This window comes from Myotis myotis, unplaced genomic scaffold (genome assembly GCF_014108235.1).
Source record: "Myotis myotis isolate mMyoMyo1 unplaced genomic scaffold, mMyoMyo1.p scaffold_m19_p_38, whole genome shotgun sequence".
Lineage (NCBI taxonomy): Eukaryota > Metazoa > Chordata > Mammalia > Chiroptera > Vespertilionidae > Myotis > Myotis myotis.
The window spans coordinates 696,345-718,486 of NW_023416344.1; the positions used below are offsets into that span (position 1 = coordinate 696,345).

General features: G+C 71.2%; 1 protein-coding gene across 3 annotated transcripts; it reads right to left on the reverse strand.

Moving 5' to 3' along the window:
• Positions 1 to 305: 305 nt before the first annotated feature.
• On the reverse strand, positions 306 to 21,972 carry EPPK1 (epiplakin 1). 3 transcript variants are annotated; one of them, XM_036303795.1, is made up of 2 exons: positions 21,863 to 21,972; positions 306 to 18,781 (listed from the first exon to the last, which is right to left on the reverse strand). In XM_036303795.1, exon 2 carries the CDS (start codon positions 18,730 to 18,732, stop codon positions 880 to 882), a length of 17,853 nt encoding a protein of 5,950 aa, XP_036159688.1. In that variant the 5' UTR covers positions 18,733 to 18,781; positions 21,863 to 21,972; the 3' UTR covers positions 306 to 879. The 3 variants fall into 3 exon arrangements, with proteins under 3 accessions (XP_036159688.1, XP_036159689.1, XP_036159690.1); XM_036303796.1 differs by lacking the exon at positions 21,863 to 21,972 and adding an exon at positions 19,285 to 19,592; XM_036303797.1 differs by lacking the exon at positions 21,863 to 21,972 and having other exon boundaries at positions 306 to 945; positions 2,464 to 19,104.
• Between the last annotated feature and the right edge of the window lie 170 nt (positions 21,973 to 22,142).

Here is a 22,142-nt window from a genome sequence, read left to right on the forward strand (position 1 = left end):
AGCCCGGAACCGCGGTGGCCTCCGGGCTTCCCCCTCGGCTGGACCCAGAGTGGAGGGGTCTGGGGCAGCCTGCTAGCCGGCTTGCTCCCCTGGGGTCTGGGGGCGCGGCCTGGGATCTGGACCTGCACCTGGGACTCGGGCCGCCGGGAGGCCCGCTCTCCCACAGGAATGCGGGGAGGAGTCGCGTTCCCTGGGCGATCCCTGGCGCTGCAGGGGGACCCTAAAGTGAGAGTCATGAGTGAGGCCGCTACACGGAGGAGCGGAGGAACGGATGGGGTGGCTTAGCACACAGAAGGCACACTGACTTCCAACGGAAGAAAGGCTTTAATAACAACCAGAAAACACAAAGCGCTGCAGACACCCCAGGGTGACAGGCTGAGGTCCCAGGAACAGACAGTCCTTTGTTCCAAGCGCAGCGGAGCCTGTAAGATGGCCACCCGCCAATATTCCCAGAAATAACAACAAAAGCACAAGGGGGGCCACCACTCGTCAGGATGAACACGCCAGGGAACAGGCCTGCTCTGGACGCGCACCTGGGGGGCCATGGGAAGGGAACAATGTTACCAGATACATTTAAACACTGAGCCGCCCAGCCATTGGCTCCGTGGTTGAGCACGGGCCCAGGAACTCAGAGGTCCCGGGTTCGATGCCAGGGTTGCCCACTCCATCCCCAGAACAGGCTTGCTGGAGGCAGCCCACCGATGTTATTCTCTCATCCATGTTTCTATCTCCCTATCGCTCGCCTCTCACTATTAAATCAAAAATGTATACATTTTAAAAACTAAGTAAAACCAAATTAAAGAATATTTTAAAATCTGAAGAATAGAGTAAGACATATTTGAGAGTTAACATCCCACCACACAAACAGTCCATTCACCCTCAAGACAGAGAAAGAAGTAACAGGCCAGTTTCAGGGTCAAGAGTGGCCTTCTGCAGCAGCTGCATGTAGGTGAGGTTCTCGTGCGTGTTGGGGTCGAAGAAGCCCTTGGTGTCGTCGCTGGGGTCGGCCAGGACGCGGTTCATCTCCTCGTCGAAGTAGCCGTTCTTGTAGGCCACCTCCACGGGCACGCGGTGGCTGTGCACGGGGTCGATGATGCCGCCCGTGGCGATCTGGGCCTCCAGCAGGCGGATGCCGTGGTCCCGGACGATCAGGTCTTTCTTCATGGCCTGGAAGAGGGAGATCTGCTCCCCGGTGTAGGGGTCGGTGTAGCCGGTGACCGCCCGCTCGGCCGACAGCAGCTTGTCCCGGATCTCGCCGCCCACCAGGTCCGCGGCCACGGCCTCGTCCACGGACAGCCGCCGGTTGCCCACGGGGTCGATGAGGAAGCCGGTGGCCGCCTGGGCCTCCAGCAGCACCAGGGCCGTGCCCGGCCGCAGGTGGCCCTTCCACATGGCCTGGTAGACGCTCATCTTCTCCCGCCTCCCGGGCTGGTCCCTGGCGGGCACCAGCACGCCCGCGATGCAGCTCGTGCCCTCCAGGTAGCGCTTGACCGAGTCCATCTTCATCACCTCCTGGGGGCTCTTGGTGCCCTGGGCCAGGCCCTGCAGGGTCTCGGGGTCCAGGACCCTGGAGACGCCCAGCTGGGACGCCGTCACCTGGCGCCTCAGGCCCGGGAAGGACATCTTGCTGAGCCGTTGCTCCGTCTCCTCGACGACCTGGGTGAGGACGGCCACGAGGCCCGGCAGGGCCAGGGCGCCGGCCGCGTGCTGGGCCAGCAGCTCTTCCCGGCGGGCCTGGCTCAGGTAGGAGGAGGAGAGGACGTCCCACACGGACACCGGCTGCCCCTGGAATCGCCCGGCATGCACCTCCATGGTGGCCGCACGCAGAGCCTGCTCCTGGAGGCGCCTGGCGGCCTGGGGGTCGGCCTGGGCGTCACCACGCCCCGGGGGGCTGGACACCTGGAGGTGCTCGGTGCCCTGGGCCCCCTCGGCCTCCTCGATGATGGTGGTCAGCCGGCGGGTCAGCGCGGGCAGGCCCAGCCTCCCCGAGCGGAACTGGGCCAGCAGCTGCTCCCTGCTGCCGGCGCTCACGTAGTCGGACTCCAGCACGTCCCACACGGGCACGGCCGGCCCCCGCAGGCGGCCCACCTTCACCTCCATGGTGACCGCGCTCAGGGCCCGCCTAGGGTCGGCCGGGGCCGGGTGCGGGCTCCCTTCCGGGGCCCCGGCCAGCAGCGAGGTGAGCGAGGCGCCCAGCTGCTGCGCGGTCAGCGTGCCCGCCCGGTACTGGACCAGCAGGTCCTGCCGCAGGCTCTCGGACACCTCCCGGTAGAAGAGCAGCTCCCAGACCGAGACGACCAGGCCCTGGGTGCCGCCGGCGGCCGGGGGCAGCGTCACACGGACGTCGTGCAGGGCGCGGCGCAGCTCCTCGCTGAGCTGGTGCACGACGGAGCCCTGGCCGGCCAGCTGCAGCATGTAGAGCCCCGTGTCGGGGTCGCGCACGCAGCGACGCAGCAGCTGCATGTAGGTGAGGTTCTCGTGCGTGTTGGGGTCGAAGAAGCCCTTGGTGTCGTCGCTGGGGTCGGCCAGGACGCGGTTCATCTCCTCGTCGAAGTAGCCGTTCTTGTAGGCCACCTCCACGGGCACGCGGTGGCTGTGCACGGGGTCGATGATGCCGCCCGTGGCGATCTGGGCCTCCAGCAGGCGGATGCCGTGGTCCCGGACGATCAGGTCTTTCTTCATGGCCTGGAAGAGGGAGATCTGCTCCCCGGTGTAGGGGTCGGTGTAGCCGGTGACCGCCCGCTCGGCCGACAGCAGCTTGTCCCGGATCTCGCCGCCCACCAGGTCCGCGGCCACGGCCTCGTCCACGGACAGCCGCCGGTTGCCCACGGGGTCGATGAGGAAGCCGGTGGCCGCCTGGGCCTCCAGCAGCACCAGGGCCGTGCCCGGCCGCAGGTGGCCCTTCCACATGGCCTGGTAGACGCTCATCTTCTCCCGCCTCCCGGGCTGGTCCCTGGCGGGCACCAGCACGCCCGCGATGCAGCTCGTGCCCTCCAGGTAGCGCTTGACCGAGTCCATCTTCATCACCTCCTGGGGGCTCTTGGTGCCCTGGGCCAGGCCCTGCAGGGTCTCGGGGTCCAGGACCCTGGAGACGCCCAGCTGGGACGCCGTCACCTGGCGCCTCAGGCCCGGGAAGGACATCTTGCTGAGCCGTTGCTCCGTCTCCTCGACGACCTGGGTGAGGACGGCCACGAGGCCCGGCAGGGCCAGGGCGCCGGCCGCGTGCTGGGCCAGCAGCTCTTCCCGGCGGGCCTGGCTCAGGTAGGAGGAGGAGAGGACGTCCCACACGGACACCGGCTGCCCCTGGAATCGCCCGGCATGCACCTCCATGGTGGCCGCACGCAGAGCCTGCTCCTGGAGGCGCCTGGCGGCCTGGGGGTCGGCCTGGGCGTCACCACGCCCCGGGGGGCTGGACACCTGGAGGTGCTCGGTGCCCTGGGCCCCCTCGGCCTCCTCGATGATGGTGGTCAGCCGGCGGGTCAGCGCGGGCAGGCCCAGCCTCCCCGAGCGGAACTGGGCCAGCAGCTGCTCCCTGCTGCCGGCGCTCACGTAGTCGGACTCCAGCACGTCCCACACGGGCACGGCCGGCCCCCGCAGGCGGCCCACCTTCACCTCCATGGTGACCGCGCTCAGGGCCCGCCTAGGGTCGGCCGGGGCCGGGTGCGGGCTCCCTTCCGGGGCCCCGGCCAGCAGCGAGGTGAGCGAGGCGCCCAGCTGCTGCGCGGTCAGCGTGCCCGCCCGGTACTGGACCAGCAGGTCCTGCCGCAGGCTCTCGGACACCTCCCGGTAGAAGAGCAGCTCCCAGACCGAGACGACCAGGCCCTGGGTGCCGCCGGCGGCCGGGGGCAGCGTCACACGGACGTCGTGCAGGGCGCGGCGCAGCTCCTCGCTGAGCTGGTGCACGACGGAGCCCTGGCCGGCCAGCTGCAGCATGTAGAGCCCCGTGTCGGGGTCGCGCACGCAGCGACGCAGCAGCTGCATGTAGGTGAGGTTCTCGTGCGTGTTGGGGTCGAAGAAGCCCTTGGTGTCGTCGCTGGGGTCGGCCAGGACGCGGTTCATCTCCTCGTCGAAGTAGCCGTTCTTGTAGGCCACCTCCACGGGCACGCGGTGGCTGTGCACGGGGTCGATGATGCCGCCCGTGGCGATCTGGGCCTCCAGCAGGCGGATGCCGTGGTCCCGGACGATCAGGTCTTTCTTCATGGCCTGGAAGAGGGAGATCTGCTCCCCGGTGTAGGGGTCGGTGTAGCCGGTGACCGCCCGCTCGGCCGACAGCAGCTTGTCCCGGATCTCGCCGCCCACCAGGTCCGCGGCCACGGCCTCGTCCACGGACAGCCGCCGGTTGCCCACGGGGTCGATGAGGAAGCCGGTGGCCGCCTGGGCCTCCAGCAGCACCAGGGCCGTGCCCGGCCGCAGGTGGCCCTTCCACATGGCCTGGTAGACGCTCATCTTCTCCCGCCTCCCGGGCTGGTCCCTGGCGGGCACCAGCACGCCCGCGATGCAGCTCGTGCCCTCCAGGTAGCGCTTGACCGAGTCCATCTTCATCACCTCCTGGGGGCTCTTGGTGCCCTGGGCCAGGCCCTGCAGGGTCTCGGGGTCCAGGACCCTGGAGACGCCCAGCTGGGACGCCGTCACCTGGCGCCTCAGGCCCGGGAAGGACATCTTGCTGAGCCGTTGCTCCGTCTCCTCGACGACCTGGGTGAGGACGGCCACGAGGCCCGGCAGGGCCAGGGCGCCGGCCGCGTGCTGGGCCAGCAGCTCTTCCCGGCGGGCCTGGCTCAGGTAGGAGGAGGAGAGGACGTCCCACACGGACACCGGCTGCCCCTGGAATCGCCCGGCATGCACCTCCATGGTGGCCGCACGCAGAGCCTGCTCCTGGAGGCGCCTGGCGGCCTGGGGGTCGGCCTGGGCGTCACCACGCCCCGGGGGGCTGGACACCTGGAGGTGCTCGGTGCCCTGGGCCCCCTCGGCCTCCTCGATGATGGTGGTCAGCCGGCGGGTCAGCGCGGGCAGGCCCAGCCTCCCCGAGCGGAACTGGGCCAGCAGCTGCTCCCTGCTGCCGGCGCTCACGTAGTCGGACTCCAGCACGTCCCACACGGGCACGGCCGGCCCCCGCAGGCGGCCCACCTTCACCTCCATGGTGACCGCGCTCAGGGCCCGCCTAGGGTCGGCCGGGGCCGGGTGCGGGCTCCCTTCCGGGGCCCTGGCCAGCAGCGAGGTGAGCGAGGCGCCCAGCTGCTGCGCGGTCAGCGTGCCCGCCCGGTACTGGACCAGCAGGTCCTGCCGCAGGCTCTCGGACACCTCCCGGTAGAAGAGCAGCTCCCAGACCGAGACGACCAGGCCCTGGGTGCCGCCGGCGGCCGGGGGCAGCGTCACACGGACGTCGTGCAGGGCGCGGCGCAGCTCCTCGCTGAGCTGGTGCACGACGGAGCCCTGGCCGGCCAGCTGCAGCATGTAGAGCCCCGTGTCGGGGTCGCGCACGCAGCGACGCAGCAGCTGCATGTAGGTGAGGTTCTCGTGCGTGTTGGGGTCGAAGAAGCCCTTGGTGTCGTCGCTGGGGTCGGCCAGGACGCGGTTCATCTCCTCGTCGAAGTAGCCGTTCTTGTAGGCCACCTCCACGGGCACGCGGTGGCTGTGCACGGGGTCGATGATGCCGCCCGTGGCGATCTGGGCCTCCAGCAGGCGGATGCCGTGGTCCCGGACGATCAGGTCTTTCTTCATGGCCTGGAAGAGGGAGATCTGCTCCCCGGTGTAGGGGTCGGTGTAGCCGGTGACCGCCCGCTCGGCCGACAGCAGCTTGTCCCGGATCTCGCCGCCCACCAGGTCCGCGGCCACGGCCTCGTCCACGGACAGCCGCCGGTTGCCCACGGGGTCGATGAGGAAGCCGGTGGCCGCCTGGGCCTCCAGCAGCACCAGGGCCGTGCCCGGCCGCAGGTGGCCCTTCCACATGGCCTGGTAGACGCTCATCTTCTCCCGCCTCCCGGGCTGGTCCCTGGCGGGCACCAGCACGCCCGCGATGCAGCTCGTGCCCTCCAGGTAGCGCTTGACCGAGTCCATCTTCATCACCTCCTGGGGGCTCTTGGTGCCCTGGGCCAGGCCCTGCAGGGTCTCGGGGTCCAGGACCCTGGAGACGCCCAGCTGGGACGCCGTCACCTGGCGCCTCAGGCCCGGGAAGGACATCTTGCTGAGCCGTTGCTCCGTCTCCTCGACGACCTGGGTGAGGACGGCCACGAGGCCCGGCAGGGCCAGGGCGCCGGCCGCGTGCTGGGCCAGCAGCTCTTCCCGGCGGGCCTGGCTCAGGTAGGAGGAGGAGAGGACGTCCCACACGGACACCGGCTGCCCCTGGAATCGCCCGGCATGCACCTCCATGGTGGCCGCACGCAGAGCCTGCTCCTGGAGGCGCCTGGCGGCCTGGGGGTCGGCCTGGGCGTCACCACGCCCCGGGGGGCTGGACACCTGGAGGTGCTCGGTGCCCTGGGCCCCCTCGGCCTCCTCGATGATGGTGGTCAGCCGGCGGGTCAGCGCGGGCAGGCCCAGCCTCCCCGAGCGGAACTGGGCCAGCAGCTGCTCCCTGCTGCCGGCGCTCACGTAGTCGGACTCCAGCACGTCCCACACGGGCACGGCCGGCCCCCGCAGGCGGCCCACCTTCACCTCCATGGTGACCGCGCTCAGGGCCCGCCTAGGGTCGGCCGGGGCCGGGTGCGGGCTCCCTTCCGGGGCCCCGGCCAGCAGCGAGGTGAGCGAGGCGCCCAGCTGCTGCGCGGTCAGCGTGCCCGCCCGGTACTGGACCAGCAGGTCCTGCCGCAGGCTCTCGGACACCTCCCGGTAGAAGAGCAGCTCCCAGACCGAGACGACCAGGCCCTGGGTGCCGCCGGCGGCCGGGGGCAGCGTCACACGGACGTCGTGCAGGGCGCGGCGCAGCTCCTCGCTGAGCTGGTGCACGACGGAGCCCTGGCCGGCCAGCTGCAGCATGTAGAGCCCCGTGTCGGGGTCGCGCACGCAGCGACGCAGCAGCTGCATGTAGGTGAGGTTCTCGTGCGTGTTGGGGTCGAAGAAGCCCTTGGTGTCGTCGCTGGGGTCGGCCAGGACGCGGTTCATCTCCTCGTCGAAGTAGCCGTTCTTGTAGGCCACCTCCACGGGCACGCGGTGGCTGTGCACGGGGTCGATGATGCCGCCCGTGGCGATCTGGGCCTCCAGCAGGCGGATGCCGTGGTCCCGGACGATCAGGTCTTTCTTCATGGCCTGGAAGAGGGAGATCTGCTCCCCGGTGTAGGGGTCGGTGTAGCCGGTGACCGCCCGCTCGGCCGACAGCAGCTTGTCCCGGATCTCGCCGCCCACCAGGTCCGCGGCCACGGCCTCGTCCACGGACAGCCGCCGGTTGCCCACGGGGTCGATGAGGAAGCCGGTGGCCGCCTGGGCCTCCAGCAGCACCAGGGCCGTGCCCGGCCGCAGGTGGCCCTTCCACATGGCCTGGTAGACGCTCATCTTCTCCCGCCTCCCGGGCTGGTCCCTGGCGGGCACCAGCACGCCCGCGATGCAGCTCGTGCCCTCCAGGTAGCGCTTGACCGAGTCCATCTTCATCACCTCCTGGGGGCTCTTGGTGCCCTGGGCCAGGCCCTGCAGGGTCTCGGGGTCCAGGACCCTGGAGACGCCCAGCTGGGACGCCGTCACCTGGCGCCTCAGGCCCGGGAAGGACATCTTGCTGAGCCGTTGCTCCGTCTCCTCGACGACCTGGGTGAGGACGGCCACGAGGCCCGGCAGGGCCAGGGCGCCGGCCGCGTGCTGGGCCAGCAGCTCTTCCCGGCGGGCCTGGCTCAGGTAGGAGGAGGAGAGGACGTCCCACACGGACACCGGCTGCCCCTGGAATCGCCCGGCATGCACCTCCATGGTGGCCGCACGCAGAGCCTGCTCCTGGAGGCGCCTGGCGGCCTGGGGGTCGGCCTGGGCGTCACCACGCCCCGGGGGGCTGGACACCTGGAGGTGCTCGGTGCCCTGGGCCCCCTCGGCCTCCTCGATGATGGTGGTCAGCCGGCGGGTCAGCGCGGGCAGGCCCAGCCTCCCCGAGCGGAACTGGGCCAGCAGCTGCTCCCTGCTGCCGGCGCTCACGTAGTCGGACTCCAGCACGTCCCACACGGGCACGGCCGGCCCCCGCAGGCGGCCCACCTTCACCTCCATGGTGACCGCGCTCAGGGCCCGCCTAGGGTCGGCCGGGGCCGGGTGCGGGCTCCCTTCCGGGGCCCCGGCCAGCAGCGAGGTGAGCGAGGCGCCCAGCTGCTGCGCGGTCAGCGTGCCCGCCCGGTACTGGACCAGCAGGTCCTGCCGCAGGCTCTCGGACACCTCCCGGTAGAAGAGCAGCTCCCAGACCGAGACGACCAGGCCCTGGGTGCCGCCGGCGGCCGGGGGCAGCGTCACACGGACGTCGTGCAGGGCGCGGCGCAGCTCCTCGCTGAGCTGGTGCACGACGGAGCCCTGGCCGGCCAGCTGCAGCATGTAGAGCCCCGTGTCGGGGTCGCGCACGCAGCGACGCAGCAGCTGCATGTAGGTGAGGTTCTCGTGCGTGTTGGGGTCGAAGAAGCCCTTGGTGTCGTCGCTGGGGTCGGCCAGGACGCGGTTCATCTCCTCGTCGAAGTAGCCGTTCTTGTAGGCCACCTCCACGGGCACGCGGTGGCTGTGCACGGGGTCGATGATGCCGCCCGTGGCGATCTGGGCCTCCAGCAGGCGGATGCCGTGGTCCCGGACGATCAGGTCTTTCTTCATGGCCTGGAAGAGGGAGATCTGCTCCCCGGTGTAGGGGTCGGTGTAGCCGGTGACCGCCCGCTCGGCCGACAGCAGCTTGTCCCGGATCTCGCCGCCCACCAGGTCCGCGGCCACGGCCTCGTCCACGGACAGCCGCCGGTTGCCCACGGGGTCGATGAGGAAGCCGGTGGCCGCCTGGGCCTCCAGCAGCACCAGGGCCGTGCCCGGCCGCAGGTGGCCCTTCCACATGGCCTGGTAGACGCTCATCTTCTCCCGCCTCCCGGGCTGGTCCCTGGCGGGCACCAGCACGCCCGCGATGCAGCTCGTGCCCTCCAGGTAGCGCTTGACCGAGTCCATCTTCATCACCTCCTGGGGGCTCTTGGTGCCCTGGGCCAGGCCCTGCAGGGTCTCGGGGTCCAGGACCCTGGAGACGCCCAGCTGGGACGCCGTCACCTGGCGCCTCAGGCCCGGGAAGGACATCTTGCTGAGCCGTTGCTCCGTCTCCTCGACGACCTGGGTGAGGACGGCCACGAGGCCCGGCAGGGCCAGGGCGCCGGCCGCGTGCTGGGCCAGCAGCTCTTCCCGGCGGGCCTGGCTCAGGTAGGAGGAGGAGAGGACGTCCCACACGGACACCGGCTGCCCCTGGAATCGCCCGGCATGCACCTCCATGGTGGCCGCACGCAGAGCCTGCTCCTGGAGGCGCCTGGCGGCCTGGGGGTCGGCCTGGGCGTCACCACGCCCCGGGGGGCTGGACACCTGGAGGTGCTCGGTGCCCTGGGCCCCCTCGGCCTCCTCGATGATGGTGGTCAGCCGGCGGGTCAGCGCGGGCAGGCCCAGCCTCCCCGAGCGGAACTGGGCCAGCAGCTGCTCCCTGCTGCCGGCGCTCACGTAGTCGGACTCCAGCACGTCCCACACGGGCACGGCCGGCCCCCGCAGGCGGCCCACCTTCACCTCCATGGTGACCGCGCTCAGGGCCCGCCTAGGGTCGGCCGGGGCCGGGTGCGGGCTCCCTTCCGGGGCCCCGGCCAGCAGCGAGGTGAGCGAGGCGCCCAGCTGCTGCGCGGTCAGCGTGCCCGCCCGGTACTGGACCAGCAGGTCCTGCCGCAGGCTCTCGGACACCTCCCGGTAGAAGAGCAGCTCCCAGACCGAGACGACCAGGCCCTGGGTGCCGCCGGCGGCCGGGGGCAGCGTCACACGGACGTCGTGCAGGGCGCGGCGCAGCTCCTCGCTGAGCTGGTGCACGACGGAGCCCTGGCCGGCCAGCTGCAGCATGTAGAGCCCCGTGTCGGGGTCGCGCACGCAGCGACGCAGCAGCTGCATGTAGGTGAGGTTCTCGTGCGTGTTGGGGTCGAAGAAGCCCTTGGTGTCGTCGCTGGGGTCGGCCAGGACGCGGTTCATCTCCTCGTCGAAGTAGCCGTTCTTGTAGGCCACCTCCACGGGCACGCGGTGGCTGTGCACGGGGTCGATGATGCCGCCCGTGGCGATCTGGGCCTCCAGCAGGCGGATGCCGTGGTCCCGGACGATCAGGTCTTTCTTCATGGCCTGGAAGAGGGAGATCTGCTCCCCGGTGTAGGGGTCGGTGTAGCCGGTGACCGCCCGCTCGGCCGACAGCAGCTTGTCCCGGATCTCGCCGCCCACCAGGTCCGCGGCCACGGCCTCGTCCACGGACAGCCGCCGGTTGCCCACGGGGTCGATGAGGAAGCCGGTGGCCGCCTGGGCCTCCAGCAGCACCAGGGCCGTGCCCGGCCGCAGGTGGCCCTTCCACATGGCCTGGTAGACGCTCATCTTCTCCCGCCTCCCGGGCTGGTCCCTGGCGGGCACCAGCACGCCCGCGATGCAGCTCGTGCCCTCCAGGTAGCGCTTGACCGAGTCCATCTTCATCACCTCCTGGGGGCTCTTGGTGCCCTGGGCCAGGCCCTGCAGGGTCTCGGGGTCCAGGACCCTGGAGACGCCCAGCTGGGACGCCGTCACCTGGCGCCTCAGGCCCGGGAAGGACATCTTGCTGAGCCGTTGCTCCGTCTCCTCGACGACCTGGGTGAGGACGGCCACGAGGCCCGGCAGGGCCAGGGCGCCGGCCGCGTGCTGGGCCAGCAGCTCTTCCCGGCGGGCCTGGCTCAGGTAGGAGGAGGAGAGGACGTCCCACACGGACACCGGCTGCCCCTGGAATCGCCCGGCATGCACCTCCATGGTGGCCGCACGCAGAGCCTGCTCCTGGAGGCGCCTGGCGGCCTGGGGGTCGGCCTGGGCGTCACCACGCCCCGGGGGGCTGGACACCTGGAGGTGCTCGGTGCCCTGGGCCCCCTCGGCCTCCTCGATGATGGTGGTCAGCCGGCGGGTCAGCGCGGGCAGGCCCAGCCTCCCCGAGCGGAACTGGGCCAGCAGCTGCTCCCTGCTGCCGGCGCTCACGTAGTCGGACTCCAGCACGTCCCACACGGGCACGGCCGGCCCCCGCAGGCGGCCCACCTTCACCTCCATGGTGACCGCGCTCAGGGCCCGCCTAGGGTCGGCCGGGGCCGGGTGCGGGCTCCCTTCCGGGGCCCCGGCCAGCAGCGAGGTGAGCGAGGCGCCCAGCTGCTGCGCGGTCAGCGTGCCCGCCCGGTACTGGACCAGCAGGTCCTGCCGCAGGCTCTCGGACACCTCCCGGTAGAAGAGCAGCTCCCAGACCGAGACGACCAGGCCCTGGGTGCCGCCGGCGGCCGGGGGCAGCGTCACACGGACGTCGTGCAGGGCGCGGCGCAGCTCCTCGCTGAGCTGGTGCACGACGGAGCCCTGGCCGGCCAGCTGCAGCATGTAGAGCCCCGTGTCGGGGTCGCGCACGCAGCGACGCAGCAGCTGCATGTAGGTGAGGTTCTCGTGCGTGTTGGGGTCGAAGAAGCCCTTGGTGTCGTCGCTGGGGTCGGCCAGGACGCGGTTCATCTCCTCGTCGAAGTAGCCGTTCTTGTAGGCCACCTCCACGGGCACGCGGTGGCTGTGCACGGGGTCGATGATGCCGCCCGTGGCGATCTGGGCCTCCAGCAGGCGGATGCCGTGGTCCCGGACGATCAGGTCTTTCTTCATGGCCTGGAAGAGGGAGATCTGCTCCCCGGTGTAGGGGTCGGTGTAGCCGGTGACCGCCCGCTCGGCCGACAGCAGCTTGTCCCGGATCTCGCCGCCCACCAGGTCCGCAGCCACGGCCTCGTCCACGGACAGCCGCCGGTTGCCCACGGGGTCGATGAGGAAGCCGGTGGCCGCCTGGGCCTCCAGCAGCACCAGGGCCGTGCCCGGCCGCAGGTGGCCCTTCCACATGGCCTGGTAGACGCTCATCTTCTCCCGCCTCCCGGGCTGGTCCCTGGCGGGCACCAGCACGCCCGCGATGCAGCTCGTGCCCTCCAGGTAGCGCCTCACGCCGGCGTCCTGCCCCACGTCCTCCACGCTGCTGTGTCCGGCCTCCAGCTGCTGCAGCGTTTCCTTGGTGATGATGGCCGCCTGGAAGAGCTCGGTGGCCGTGATGTGCCTCCGGATGCCCCGGAACCACAGCTGCCTCGCGCTCTTCTCCTTCTCGTCGATCATCACGAAGATTTTGTTCACCACCTTGTCCAGGGCCTTGGCCGTGTCTCGCTTGTATTTTCCCACCAACTCCAGCTTCTTCTCCTCCGTGACGTACTCGGAGTTCAGCAGCTCCCACACGGACGGCCGCTGTCCCCGGTACCTGCCTACCGGGACGTCCACCCGCTCGACCTCCAGGGCCTTCCTCGTGGCCTCGTCGATGTGCGTGGTGTCCTTCTCCTCGCGGGTCACGGGGAACAGAGCCCAGCCCGTCCCCTCTTCCTGGCAGCTTCGCCCCTGAAGCTCCTGGTACGTCACCTTCTCGTGGGTGTTGGGGTCCAGGAACCTCTTGTTCATGTGCTTCTGATCAGACACGAGGGCGTAGGTGTCGCGGCGCAGACAGCCGCGCGCGTAGGCCGTGTCCAGTGGGAGCCGTAGGTGGTGCCGCGGGTCGATGACCCCGCCCGTGGCCACCTGCACTTCCAGCAGCCGGAGCGCCTCCTCCCGCTTTACCAGCTTTCTGTCCGTGGCCTGGGACAGTGGGACCGTGTCCCCCGTGTCTGGGTCCACGTAGCCTTTGGCGGCCTTCTCGGCGTCCAGGAGCCTCTCCCGAAGCTCCTCGCCCACCAGGCCCGCGGCCACGGCCTCGTCCACCGAGAGCCTCCGGTGGCTGCGGGGGTCCAGCAGGAAGCCTGTGGCCGCCTGGGCCTCCAGCAGCTGGGCCGCGAATCCCGTGGGGACGAGGCCCCTCACGCTGGCCTCGTAGAGGCTCAGCACCTCCTGTGTGGAAGGGACAGTCACCCCCGCGATGCAGCCGCTGCCCTGCAGGGCGACCTTCACGTTCGGCAGCTCCAGGAGGGCCTGGGCCCCGGGCCGCGAGTCCAGCGTCTTTTTGTCGATGACGCCGGCGTTGAACAACTCTGCGGCGGTCACCTCCCCGCCGATCCCGGCCACCCTGACCGCCTGGTGTTGCTTCTCTGTCTCCTCCACGACGGCCGTGATGAGGCCCAGCAGCTGCTGCAGGTTCAGGGCCCGGGCGTGCCACTGCTGGGCCAGCTCCCGCCGCCGCTCCTCCGAGAAGTACTGCGACGACAGCAGGTCCCAGACAGAGACGGTCCGCCCGGCGAACCGGCCCACGTGCAGGGTCATGGTCTGCGCCCGCAGAGCCCGCCTGGTGGCCTCATCCACGTACGCGTACGTCTCCCCTTTCTTAACGATTTGCAGCAGGTACAGGCCGGTCTCGGGGTCACGCACGCAGCGCTCCAGCAGCTGCAGGTACGTGAGGTTCTCGTGCGTGTTGGGGTCGAAGAAGCCCTTGGTGTCGTCGCTGGGGTCGGCCAGGACGCGGTTCATCTCCTCGTCGAAGTAGCCGCGCTGGTAGGCCACTTCCACGGGCACGCGGTGGCTGTGCACGGGGTCGATGATGCCGCCTGTGGCGATCTGGGCCTCCAGCAGGCGGATGCCGTGGTCCCGGACGATCAGTTCCTTCTTCATGGCCTGGAAGAGGGAGATCTGCTCCCCGGTGTAGGGGTCGGTGTAGCCGGTGACCGCCCGCTCGGCCGACAGCAGCTTCTGGTAGGTTTCCTTCCCGAACATCCCTGCCCCGAAGGCCTCCTCCACGGTCAGCTTCCGGTTCTCCGTGGGGTCGATGAGGAAGCCGGTGGCCGCCTGGGCCTCCAGCAGCACCAGGGCCGTGCCCGGCCGCAGGAGGCCCCTGCTCAGGGCCTCCGAGATGCTCATCCGCTCCTGGGTGGCCTGGACCAGGACGCCGGCGATGAAGTTGCCTCCCTCCAGGAAGGTCCGCACGCTGTCCATGGCGGTCACCTCCTGCACCGTCCTCGTGCCCTGGTTCAGCTCGTCCAGGGTCTTCTTGTCGATCACGTGGGACCGGAACAGGTCGCCGGCCGACACCTGCTTGCGCAGCCCCCGGAAGACGGCCTGCGCGGGCTTGGTCTCCGAGGCCTCGACCAGGGCGGTGAGGGCCTGCACCACCTGCCGCAGGGCCGTGGCCCGCCCCGACTGGCAGAGCGCCGCCAGCTCCCGCCGCTTCTGGTCGCCCACGTACTCCGAGTGCAGCAGGTCCCAGAGCGAAACTGTGAGCCCCTTGAACCTCCCGGCCCCGACGGGCACCTTCATGGCCCTGAGGGCCACGGCCGTGTGGTTGTCCACCTCCAGGGCCACGCCCTGGGGGAGGGGCAGCAGCCACAGGCCAGTGTCCGCGTCCAGGACACAGCGCTCCCTCAGCTGCTGGTAGGTCACCCGGTCCCGCCTGCTAGGGTCGAAGAAGAACTTGCTGTCCTCATCCGTCCCGGTCAGCGCCTGGAGCGTCCGCTCGTCCAGGAGGCCCAGCCTGCAGGCTGCCGCCGGGGGGAGGTGCACCCCATGGGCGGGGTCCACGGCGCCCCCCGTGGCCAGCTGGGCCTGCAGGAGGGGCAGGCCCTCCCGCCGGGGCACGAGCCCCTTCTCCATGGCCTGCCACAGCGAGAGGGGGCTCCCGGAGAAGGGGTCGGTGTAGCCGGCCACGGCCCGCTCCGCCTGCCGGAGCTGCTCACTCAGCGCCCCGCTCACCAGCCCCACCTTGACCGCGGCTTCCACAGACAGCCTCTGGTTGGTCAGAGGGTCCACCAGGGAGCCGCACGCGGCCTGGGCCTCCAGCAGGCTCTGCCCCAGGCCGGGGGGCAGCAGGCCGTCCTGCATGGCCTGGGCGATGCTGGCCTTGGTCCCCGAGGGCTGGAGCAGCACGCCGGCCACGGCGCCCGTGCCCCACAGGCAGGCCTTCACCGTGGGCTCCTCGGCCACCTCGGCGGGCGACCGTGTGCCCTGGGTCAGCGCCGCCAGGGTCTCCTGAGTGATGATGCCGGCGTCCAGCAGCCAGACCGCGGGGACCTCGCCCCGAGGGCCGGGCACGGTGACCCGGGCCCGCGCCAGGAGCTTGGCCGCCTGCACCCAGCCCCGCACGGCCGCCTGCAGCTGCGGCACCGTGGTCTTGCCCACCTGCACGTCCTCCAGGAAGCCCCGCCGCTGCTCCTCCGTGAAATGGCAGGAGGCCAGCAGCTCCCAGAGGGACGAGCCGTCCTCCGCGCCTGGCGTGGCCTGCAGGGTCTCCTGCAGCTGCTGGTCGGAGGGGCCGGCGGGCACACCTTCCTGCAGGGGCAGCAGGTAGAGGCCGGAAGCCTCATCCTTCAGACACTGCCCCAGGAGCCGGGCATAGCTGGTGCGGCCCCGGCCGTCCGGCGTGGGGAAGGTGTCCGGGGAGCTGGACAAGGCCGCCTCCATCTCCTGGTCGATGCAGCCACGCTCGGCGGCCACGGGCAGGGAGAGGTGGTAGTGGCCCGTGGGGTCGATGACCCCTCCCGTGGCCACCTGGGCCTCCAGGAGGCGGGCGGCCTGCTCCTCCCGGACGAGGCCCTTCTTCATGGCCTGGAACAGGGACACCCGCTCCTGGGAAAAGGGGTCTCGGAAGCCGGTCAGGGCGCCCTCGGCCCGTCGCAGCCGGGCGTACAACTCCGGCCCCACCAGCTCCCTGCGCACAGCCTCCTCCACCGACAGGGCCTCCAGGCTGTCGGGGTCCGTCAGGGCTCCGGTGGCCGCCTGGGCCTCCAGCAGGGCCAGGGCCAGGCCAGGCCGCAGCAGCTGCTGCTTCATGGCCTGGTAGAGGCTGAGCCTCCGGTTGGAGGCCGGCAGCAGCACCCCGCCCACGGCGCCCGAGCCGCGCAGGGACGTGCGGACGCCTTCCACGCGGAGCAGGGCCTCGGGGCTGAGCGTCCCCGCCAGCAGCCGGTCCAGGAGCTCCTGGTCGATGATCTGGGCCTCCAGGAGCTGGTAGGCGGTGGCCCGGCCCCGCAGGGCGGGCAGCATGACGTCCGCACACCTGGCCGCCTCCCTCTGCAACAGCTTGGCCACCTGCTCCAGGGAGACCTCGCGCCGCCGGAAGCTGTGCAGGAGCTGCCGCCGCCGGGCCTCACTGAAGCACTCGGAGTTGAGCAGCTCCCACGCCGACACCCGCCGCCCCCGGAACCGCCCGTACTTCCCCGGGAGCAGCAGGTTCTGGAAGGCCCGCCGGGTGGCCGCGTCCGCCAGCTGGGGCTGGGCACTGCTGAGCGGCAGCAGGTACAGGCCGGTCTCGGGGTCGCGCACGCAGCGCTCCAGCAGCTGCATGTAGGTGAGGTTCTCGTGCGTGTTGGGGTCGAAGAAGCCCTTGGTGTCGTCGCTGGGGTCGGCCAGGACGTGGTTCATCTCCTCGTCGAAGTAGCCGTTCTTGTAGGCCACCTCCACGGGCACGCGGTGGCTGTGCACGGGGTCGATGATGCCGCCCGTGGCGATCTGGGCCTCCAGCAGGCGGATGCCGTGGTCCCGGACGATCAGCTCCTTCTTCATGGCCTGGAAGAGGGAGATCTGCTCCCCGGTGTAGGGGTCGGTGTAGCCGGTGACCGCCCGCTCGGCCGACAGCAGCTTGGCGAACACGCTGGGCCCAATGACGCCGGCCCTCAGCGCCTCCTGCACGGAGTACCTCTGGTTCTCCTTGGGGTCGATGACAAAGCCGGTGGCGGCCTGCGCCTCCAGCAGGATGAGGGCCGTGCCCGGCCTGAGCAACCCCTTCCTCTGCGCCTCGTCGATGCTGAGCCGCTCCTGGGAGCCGGGCAGCAGCAGGCCGGCGATGCAGCCCGTGCCCTGCAGGTACCGCTGCACGGAGTCCAGGCTGCCCACGTGCTGGGCCGTGGTCTGCCCGCGTGCCAGCTGCTCGTACACCTCAGGGCCGATGATTTCTGCCTTCAGCAGCTCTCCGGGGGTCACGGGGACCCGCAGCCCCGAGAAGGTGGTCTTGGCCGTGGCTGCGGCCTGCTCCAGGGTGGTCCTCAGCACCGCGGCCAGCTCCTCCACCGACAGGGCCCCCGCCTGGTGCTGCTGGGCCAGCGCTGCCCTCTGCCCCGCGGGCACGGCTTCAGAGAAAAGCAGCTCCCACAGTGACACGGGCCGGCCCTGGAACTTGCCCGCGGAGACGGTGGTGGTGGCCGCACTCAGGGCCTCCTGGGTGCTGTGCTCGATGAACGGGAGTCCCTGTGGCTCCTCCCCAGGGGCCTCCCCAGGGAGGGGCAGGAAGGCCAGCCCCATCTCGGGGTCGGTGACGCAGCGGGCCAGCAGCTGCCCGTAGCTGAGGCTCTCCTGCGTGCCGGGGTCTGAGAAGCCCGCGGCCCGTGAGAGCTGCTGCTGCGTCTCCTCGTCCAGGCAGGCGAAGCGCAGGGCGGCTTCCAGGGGCAGCCGCACCCTGCGGGCCGGGCACACCAGCCCGCCCGTGGCCAGCTGTGCATCCAGCAGCCGCAGCGCCAGGGGCCTGTCCACCAGCCCCTTCTTCATGGCCTGGAAGAGGGGGAGGCGGGAGCCGCTGAAGGGGTCGGGGAACCCCGCCACCGCCTGCTCAGCCTCCAGGAGCTGCCCGTGCAGCTCGGGGCCCACCAGGCCCGCCCGGACCGCCTCGTCCACGCACAGCCGCTGGCCGGTGGCCGGATCCACCAGTGTGCCGGTGGCGGCCTGGGCCTCGAGCAGCGGCAGCACGGCGCCCAGCGGGAGCAGGTGCTCAGCCACGGCCTGGAAGAAGCTCTTCTTGCAGCCGGCGGGCAGCAGGACAACGCCCGCCACAGCCCCGGTGCCCTGCAGGTAGCGCTGCACCTGGGGGCGCGCGCTCACGTCGGGCACCGCCAGCCGGCCCTCCTGCAGGCCCCGGGCCGTCTCCTCATCCAGGACCCCCGCCTCCAGCAGCTCCGCCAAGCTGGCCGCCCCGCTCAGCGTGCGGAAGGTGGTCTTGAGCGGCAGCAGGGCCAGCCCGGTGCCGGGGGCCCGCACGCACCTGCCCAGCAGCTCGCGGTAGCTCAGCCGCTCCAGCGTGTTGGGGTCCAGGAAGCCCGGAGCGTGCTCCTCCAGGCCGCGCTGCGTCTCCCGGTCCAGGAGGCCCTGCTGGCAGGCCAGCTCCGGGGCCACCCGCACACCCCGGGAGGGGTCTACCAGGCCGCCTGTGGCCAGCTGGGCCTCCAGCCAGCCCCACCCCAGGGCCCGGTCCACCACCTCCTTCCCAATGGCCTGGAAGAGGGGCAGCTTCTCGCCCCCGTAGGGGTCAGCGTAGCCGGTGACGGCCCGCTCGGCCGCCAGCAGCTTCTCCCGCAGCTCCAGGCCCACCAGGCCCTGCTGCAGGGCCACCGACACGGGCAGCAGCTGGCCCTGCGCGGGGTCCACGAGGCCCCCGGTGGCCGCCTGGGCCTCCAGCAGAGCCAGCCCGAGCCCGGCGGGCAGCAGGCCCTGCTTCATCGCCGCGTAGAGGCTCAGGGCCCGGCCGGAGGCCTCCACCAACACCCCGGCCACGCTCCTGGCCTGGGGCCCAGGGGGAGAGCCGGCTTCCGGCACGGCCTTGATGGTCTTGGGGACCGTGGTCGGCTCGGGGCCGCTGGCGGCCAGGACGTCAGGAAAAGCGTCGCCGTTCATGGTGCCGGCTGGCTGCAGGCCTCGCTTGCCAGGATCCGCTGTCTGCTCCCTGCGGAGGGTGGAAGGGTCCGTCGTGAGGAGCCCTGGATGGCCCAGGGGGGCAAGGTCACCCGGGAGCAATCGGGGGCCAATCCCAGAGTCTGGGTGCCCTCCAGGGGACGGGGTCAGCACCCAGGTGAGTCCCTCCATCCCCGGGCCGGCCCAGGAGAGACCAGGGCACGGAGACCCCAGCAACGCCTCTGCTCCCTCCTGTGGACACCCTCAGGCCTCCCTCCAGCCCAGCACCCTCCTCCCCAACCCCATGCCCGGGAGGTGCTGGGCCCCGCGTGCCTGCCTCGGGCCTCACCACCGTGTTCACGGACACCAGCTCCCAGCTCATCCTTCGCCCGGTGACCTACAAACTCACGCCCTCCCTCCGGCTTCCTGCTGGCCGCAGCCCCTCACCCCACACCCCCTCCCCCACCCTGTGACCCCCAAGTCCCCCTCCCAGGCTGGTTCCACGTCCTTTCCCCACCCGTGCTCCCTCTCGGTATGGCTTCTCTGTGCCCACACCTGGGCGTCCGGGATGCCAGAGTCCGTGCCGAGTGCTGGCCTGGCGGGGCTGTGGGCAGGGCCAGGCACAGTCTCCAGCCCGTGGGGTCCCGGTCAGCTGACTCCAAGCCCAGCCCCTCCACGCTGTCCCCTCCGCCAAGAGCCGCGCACGATTCCCTGAGCGGCGGGGACAGGTCTGGCCTCCCCCCAGGCCTGTCTCTCCTGTGCTGGGTTAGATTGGGTTCCCCCAAACCATAGCTCAGTCCTGGCCTCCGCCCAGGGCCCTGGCCTCCGGGAAACCAGCCTCTGCAGGTGCAAATAAGACGAGGTCACCTGGGGGCAGGCAGGGCGGGCGGATCCACCCGCCTGGTGTCCTTGGGAAGACACCCAGGGACAGGCCGAGGCTGGAGGCAGATGGGCGGACCCGCCAAATTCCAGAAGCACCCATCTCCAGCCGCCCAGGCCCGTGCTGGGAAGGTGCTGCTGCTGTCCTGAGACACCCAGGCTGTGGCAACCGTTGCGACAGCCACAGCGCAGGGAGGCGGCGCCTGCCCTCTCGGCCTGTGAACCGTCCCCTCTCCGCTTCCCCAGAGCCACACCCTCGGCCCCCTGTCCCGGTCCACACCCTCCCTCCTGCTCTCCGATCCCCGCCCAATCCTCGCCTCTCAGCTCCCCAAAGTCCCACACCCCACACCCCACACCCCACCTCGAGTCTGGGGAGAAGCTCAGGCCCAGGTCTGCCCCTCGCCCCCCACACCACTGCCTCTGTTGACGTGACCTCGGACTCCGGCTGCCACATCTGACAAACCTATTTTGGGGCTGCTGGCCCCTGACCTCCAGGTCATAGGGCGTGGGACCCTCGTCTGTGGGGGCAGGTTTCTGCTCCGCCTCCACTTCCCCGTGAACTCGGAGTGCCTCGAGGCTGCTCGGCCCGAGTTGCCACCCGGCCAGGCTGCCCCAGAACCACAAGCCCAGTCACCCCGACACCCACGCCCCGGCCTCACTGCAGCTCGAACCCCGTGGCGCCCACCGCTGCTGGCCCCTCCGAGGTGCTGGGCCCTGCCCTCCCCAGCTGGCTGCTCCAGGGGTGCCCCTCCACCCTGGCCCCTCTCGTGCCCATGGGTGCCCATGCCCTTGGCAGCCCTGCAGCCTGGAGGAGGGGTCAGCGGGGGAGCACCTGGGAGAGGCCAAGGCCTCTGAGGGGCTGAGTCCTGGAGGGAAGACCAACGGCCTCAGGCCTCCTCTCTCAGGTGCTGCCATGCAGGCTGGCACCCAGCCCCGCCCTCCCGGCAGCAGCGCCAGGTAACAGGCTGCCGGGCGGCTGGAACAGAGCACCTGTCCCCGGAGGCTGCCGGGAAGGCTGGACAAGGGTCAGGAGGAGAGGCACCTCTCCCCCAGGAAGGGGCAGGGCTTGCAGGTGGGCGGCCAGGCGGGCTTGGCTGTGCATGGCCCCTGGCGGAGGCTGGCGGCCAGCGCAGACCCCTGACGGCTGTGCTGCGGGGAGGAGGCGGGGCTGGGGCGCCAGGGGCACAGGTAGCGGGAGTGGGGGCTGCGGCTGGACCGGGCCTCCTTCCGGAGGGAGGGCCCGGGAGCAGGTGCCTGGAGTGTGTGGTGGGGACCTAGGACGGAGGGTTTGGGAGAGGCAGGCCCGGGCATGTGCGGGTCCAGGGCCCGGCAGCAGGCACCCCGGCAGCCCAGGGTCCCAGAAACAAAAAATGGGCGTCAGGGGGAGGTGGCCCCCCGGGGAGAAGGCCGGTGGGGCAGGGGCTGGGGGCGGGGAGCGGGGGGCGGAGCAGACCCCATCCCCCATTAATAAATAAATAAATAAATAAATAAAGACAAAGGGAACCTGGAAGGGCGGGCCCTCCCCTCCCCCTCCGGGCAGCCGCCCCGCTTCCAGGGCCCCAGGTGAGCGGGGCGGGCCATTCCAGGAGGTCACAGGTGAATTCCTGGGGCGGGCACTGTCCGTCAGGCCTGGGGCGGGCAGCCACCTGGTGTCCACCGGCAGCCAGACCAGAATGGGCACGTGGCCGGCCGCTTCCTGCGGGAGGCGACTCCCTCCGCCCGGAAGCCCGGCCCCGGGGCTGACGGACGGGGGTCAATAGCCCCGCAGAGTCGCGGCCGGATGGGCGGGGCGCGGGCCAGCGACCCCTCCGCGCCTGCCTCCCGGTCCCGCGGCGGCCGCGCCCAGTTGGCCCTGCGCCTCCGGGACAGCGGGCAGCTCCGCGTGTCGGCACCTCTGCGCCCCGCCGGGAGCCGCGCCGCCGGAACGCCTCCCCGGGGCCCTGGCGGCTCCGGTCCAAACGCGCCCCACCCCCCGCCGCCCTGCAGGGGCACGGAGAACCCGCACCGTCCTGCTGGGACCCCGCCCAGAGCCGGCCGAGGCCCCCACGCGAACCGCCGTCTCCCCACCCACTCGGGGCTGCGGCCACCGGAGGACCCGGCGGACCGGAGGGACAGGGCGCCCGCCTCCCGGACCCGCGTCGGCGGAGCTCGGTGCCGGGTGGGAGCTCAGCCCGCGCCCGCGCCCCCGCCTCTGCGCCCCGCTCGCCGCGCACTTGTTTCGGTTTCGCTGGAGCTTCGCGCCCGGACGCCCCACCTGCGCTCAAGCACCGGCCGCTGCGCTGCGCTCGCTCCCGGTGCGCCCTGCGCGCACGGATTTAAACGCGCTGGGCTCCTCCCCGGGGGGGCCCCGCCCCGTCTGAGGGCGGCGCCGGGTGGGGCGCCCCGAAAACAGGTGGGGAGACACGTCCTGGGAATCCCGCGCGGGGCCCGAGCGACGCTCCACGCGCGACCTGCTGCGGCCGCCTGTGAGCGCCCCAAGGCGGAGAGGGTCCCCCGGTGGAGCGGGGCCTCCCCGCCCTCCCTGCCCGTCCGAC

Bases quoted from the DNA above. Each gene is read 5' to 3' on its own strand.
- EPPK1 (XM_036303795.1), bottom strand. From the start codon at position 18,732: ATGAACGGCGACGCTTTTCCTGACGTCCTGGCCGCCAGCGGCCCCGAG.